Source organism: Juglans microcarpa x Juglans regia, chromosome 8D, assembly GCF_004785595.1.
Source record: "Juglans microcarpa x Juglans regia isolate MS1-56 chromosome 8D, Jm3101_v1.0, whole genome shotgun sequence".
Taxonomy (NCBI): Eukaryota; Viridiplantae; Streptophyta; class Magnoliopsida; order Fagales; family Juglandaceae; genus Juglans; species Juglans microcarpa x Juglans regia.
Window position 1 is genome coordinate 12,055,549 of NC_054608.1, and position 4,822 is coordinate 12,060,370.

General features: G+C 36.6%; 1 protein-coding gene across 1 annotated transcript; it reads right to left on the reverse strand.

Moving 5' to 3' along the window:
* Window positions 1-219: 219 nt before the first annotated feature.
* Window positions 220-3,291, reverse strand: LOC121241951 (cytochrome P450 734A1-like). Its single transcript, XM_041139810.1, has 4 exons — window positions 2,708-3,291; window positions 2,341-2,585; window positions 1,325-1,694; window positions 220-875 (listed from the first exon to the last, which is right to left on the reverse strand). Exons 1-4 carry the CDS (start codon window positions 3,194-3,196, stop codon window positions 456-458), a joined length of 1,524 nt encoding a protein of 507 aa, XP_040995744.1. The 5' UTR covers window positions 3,197-3,291; the 3' UTR covers window positions 220-455.
* Window positions 3,292-4,822: the final 1,531 nt, after the last annotated feature.

The window sequence follows — 4,822 nt, forward strand, 5'->3', positions numbered from 1 at the left end:
GAAAGTCAATATTAACTTTCATTTTTTTTTTTAATGAAAACTTACAAAAATGATTAGATAAAAACTTTGAAAGATGATTTACAACTATTGCGGGGTGTCTTAGAGCCACACCATGGGTAGCGGGCGGATCGGGGCTTCCTTGTGGTGGCAGCCACCATGCGGTGGCTGTTAGGTTATTTTTAATAAAAATATTTCTTACACCCTCCATAAAAACTCATATAAACAAATCTTACATCCTTACATATTCTCAAATATGAGTCCGAGTAGACCTTTTAAAAATGTTGTCTCAAAAAATCTTCACAACTATTTACAAATATCCATTTATGAAAACACATAACAAACTCATAAAGCAACAAACGACATTTGAGGAAATAATAAAGAAACATGTACACAAGCATTTCCAAATTGAGCCATGAATATACGTTGCGGCATGCGCGCTCAAGAGGCTGCAAGTTTCAAGCAGTAATCCTCCTAAACAAGATTTGTGCACCATGTTGAGGTTGCAAGCTCATGAATATCATCGGCGCATGAACATAAGTTGGGGACATGATGAAAGAATACTGTTGGACAATCATAGCTAGTGCCACCTTTGTCTGAACCAGGGCTAGATTCTGACCTGCACAGATTCTGGGTCCCAACCCAAATGGAAAATACAATGCTAAATGCTTTCGAGTCTCAGAAAAATTCAATGGATTGAATTTATGTGCATCTTTTCCCCATAACTCAGTATCATGATGGACAACAGTCATGAACAAACTGAGTTGTGTTCCTATTGGAATGTCGAGTTTCCCTAACTTAACTCTTTTGGTTGTTTGTCGTTGTAGCATTGTAGCCACAGGGTAGAGACGAAGTGCCTCGTTCAGTATCATACTCACCTGTTGAAAAAACAACAAGAAATCTACACTATTTCATGGTTAAGCATAGCTTGCCATCCATTTAAAGCTAAATATCTATTTGAGTGATTAAAATATGCATAATCATGGAACAAGTCAGAATAAGGCCTATAATGTCTAGCTTACAAGTATGTCATTGTTAGCACAACTGTTATATATTGGTGGGTTATACATGCATTCTTACATGATAAAAGTGTTATGAATATATGTTCATCAACTTTAAAATGCTTAACATATTCGAGGTGATAATAGATCATCAAGCACAAATTATGGACATATTTCCATAATTTGAGATAGAATGGAAAGAAATGAGTTAAAGGGACTTGAAAAAAGAACTTTTTGGGATACTTATGATGACTGATTTATCAATAAAATGAAAGCTCGTTGATGTAACAAAAATGGGCAGGAAAGTGAGGAATACTTAAACTCACTATCTTAAGATCGTTTAAATTCTCAGCTGTGGGATGTTGATTATCTCCAAAAACCTTGAAAACTTCTTCCCGTGCCTTGCTTTGCCATTCTTGATGTGATGCTAGAAGGACGAGTGCCCAAGTCAAAAGATTAGCACTTGTTTCCTTTCCTGCAAAGTAGAAATTCTTACATTCATCTATGATTTCCGTCGCCTCTAATTTCTCTTCTTTACCATCGTGAATATTCTTGTGAGAAGATAGCAAGAGACCAAGTAAATTTTCTGAACTTTCTCTCCCCTTTCGTTTATTGTTCTGTATCAGCGTTTGAATGGATTCTCGTGATTCCTTCTCAAGCCTCCACCCCTCTCTATTATTCTTAGTGGGCAAAAACCTACAAATGTACATATATATCATTCATTCACAAGTATTTATGCTTTTCATCGTTACTTTCATCATCCTTATAAGTCGTACGGCCAACTGATATATCAAAATTTAGGTAGTTTTATACTTAAATTGTAGACTTATTAGGCCACTTAAAATATGTCGTATCAATTAGGCTGCGTTTGGATGTTGAGCTGAGCTCTTTATAAATAGTAGGGAGTTGAGTAGGTGGAGTGAATTATGTGAGACTTATCTAAAATGAGTTTAGATGTGTTTGGAAGTTAAGATCATGAGTTTAATACTATTTATGAAAAATTGAAAAAGGTTGTGGGTCCCACGTAGAAATATGTGTTGAGTTGAAAAAGGTTGTGGGTTCCACGTGTAAAGAGATTTTGAGTTGAGATGAGTTTAGTAATTTGAGAGTTAGATGTTTGGATGTTAGACTCAGCTTAAAATTAGACTGAACTGAGTTGATATCAGCTGAATCTTGCAACCAAACGGGACCTTAGTGTGATCGGAGATAACAAAGATCCAGGATAAAGAACCCTATTATTCTTTATTTATAGCAAAGCAAATAAAAGCTAGAGGACTGGGGTACAAGTACTCCGGTTCTAAGGTAAGCCCATGATGAGAATAATAAATATGTACTTAATCACCTGAAACCTGGAAGATAGACGCTTCTGAAAGCTGGGGAGACAATGCGTAGTTGCTGCTCTTGTAACATGAAGATCCTCTTCCCCTCCTCAAAGCTACTTCCAAATGCAGTTCTAGATATTATGTCCGCTGAAAGGTTATGAAATTCTTTATGCACTTCCATCTCGAATTCGTCTCTTCCTCCTCTCTCTTCTTCCCACTTTCGGAGCATCTGTCTAGTACTAGCCGCAATCTCTGGCACCCAACCCTGCCATTAAATGAATATACAAAGCATAAATGATTATTATAATATTTAATGAATTATAGTTTACTAAAAAAGATCAAAACGATCGAATACGAAGTATACTAGTATTGGTATTTAAAAATTACCTTAACTTTCTCCATCTTAAAAGCTTGGTTTGCGATTCTTCTGTGAAGGCTCCATCTCTCACCGTTCAATGCAAGTAATCCTTGTCCATAGAACATCTTAATCGGAGGGGTAAAGTCAATCTTCTCAAATGATCCACTGGTGCTCATGAGGACCTCCTTTATCATGTCAGGATCGGTGATAGCCAGCCTGGGCTTAGATCCGAACCAATACAGAAACGTCCTCCCATACACAGCCGACCACTCGGAATGGTACGGACTCAGCCGGTGATGGACATCATGGTCGTCCCAAGACATGGCCTTCGACTGAGCTTTGGCAAGCATCCGGTGAATCTCCGGCATGTTTCCGACAACAGGACGGTAGGGAGGGCCTCGTATGCCTTGCCTGCGGAAATGGTTTTGGATTCTCCACGGCAACCATAAAAATGTGTGCAGGACTTTCAAGAGGAGGAAGAAGATCGTCATCGTGATCAGGAGCAGAAGCGGGTTCATTTTTTCGGGATCGGCTTGATTACAGAGAGAGAGAGATGAGTGTTTTTCTTGAACAAGAATGGTAGTGCAGAAACAGTTCGGTGATGATAAGATCATTAAACAAAGCGCAAATCGTACTGATTATTAATAATGCAGACCGGATTACGGGGAAGGAAATTGACGCAAGACCATTGAATATGGGGTGCATGACCATCCAATAATGGCCAATTAGTTAATGGGTTTTTTATGCATTAGGTGTGGGATATATATAAAATGAATTAGGCCTTTTTAGGCGTGCATCAGGTGTGGGATATAAAATAAATCAGGGTCTAATTCATTAGAAGCGTATTGGCAGGATAAAAACTTCATATATAATTACTTTTACGTATTCTTTGTATATTTCACAAATGTGATTAGCTGCATCACTTTACTTTAATATAAAATAACTGTTTTAACCTATCAAATTAGTAGAGTGCACAAAGAATACACAAAAATGACTGTATGTAGCATAACTCATTGCGAGAATTAAAAAGATGATATAAGATTATAAGAAATAGATAAAATTAAAAGAGATTAGCTGATATACAAAAATGTAAAAGCAATAGGACCTCCAAAAAAGGAAAGAGACCTCTATAAAAGAAGAAGATCTCTATGAATCTCCATATTTCTCTACATAAATGAAAGAATGACCCACTCTTCTCAATTTCACCATCTTCAGATTTCTACAAAGATGCCATCTTCTTCAGCTTCTCTTCAACCCTCAACCCTATTTTCCCCATTATATTCAGATTTGTGCGAGGCCATCAGAAATTGTACAATCACCAAACATGGTGGATTGTGCCCTTAAGCCACCTGTGAATGTTGGTTTCTATGCCAAATCACATAAATCTATGGCTCTATTTTATTTACATTTTATATGCTTTATTTATATTTATTTAATAGATGAGCACCCAAACACTGTATCAATGTCTAAGCCATTATTGTGGGTCATTCGACCATATTGTTGGGGACTAGCCCTGCGGGTAAATTGCATAAACATTAGGGAATTATGACTTACCTAGCTTCATCTATGTTGGAACTCCAAATATAGAGGATCGATGCTGGAACTTCAACCGAGCCAGTGGCCATGGACATGCACTACAACAAAATTGTCTTTTTGTGATGGTTTTTATTTTCTGATGAACATAAAACCGTCACAAATGATAGTATTTTGTAATGATTTTTCAATCCGTCACTAAAAAGTTATTTATTTCTAAGTAACATTTGAATGTATAAAATTTACATTCAAACAATACTTTTGTAATGGTAACGCATTTCAAATATAAAAAGTAATATATTCGAATGTATTAATTTAGCATCGTTTTGAGTAATGCTACATGCAGTCATGGAGTGCGCAAGCGCCGTGCAATCACTTTGAAAAAGAGTGGGTTCCACTATTAAAAAATTATTATTTTTTCATGTGGGTCCCGTATTTATTTATTTTTTTCAAAGTGATTTCATGACGCTTGCGCACTCATGATTGCGACTATCATTTTACTTACAGTATAGAGCAAAACATATAAGGGTACTAGAAGAAATACACAAAATCCTTTTAAAGGAATGTGCGGCTCAAAATGTTGCTTTTGAAGTCATGAAATTCTGAGGCAG

Bases quoted from the DNA above. Each gene is read 5' to 3' on its own strand.
- LOC121241951 (XM_041139810.1), bottom strand. From the start codon at position 3,196: ATGAACCCGCTTCTGCTCCTGATCACGATGACGATCTTCTTCCTCCTC. The intron at 1,695-2,340 runs GTGATTAAGTAC...GTACATTTGTAG, and splicing joins GTCTATCTTCCAGGTTTCAG to GTTTTTGCCCACTAAGAATA. The intron at 876-1,324 runs GTGAGTTTAAGT...TTTTTTCAACAG, and splicing joins ATTTAAACGATCTTAAGATA to GTGAGTATGATACTGAACGA.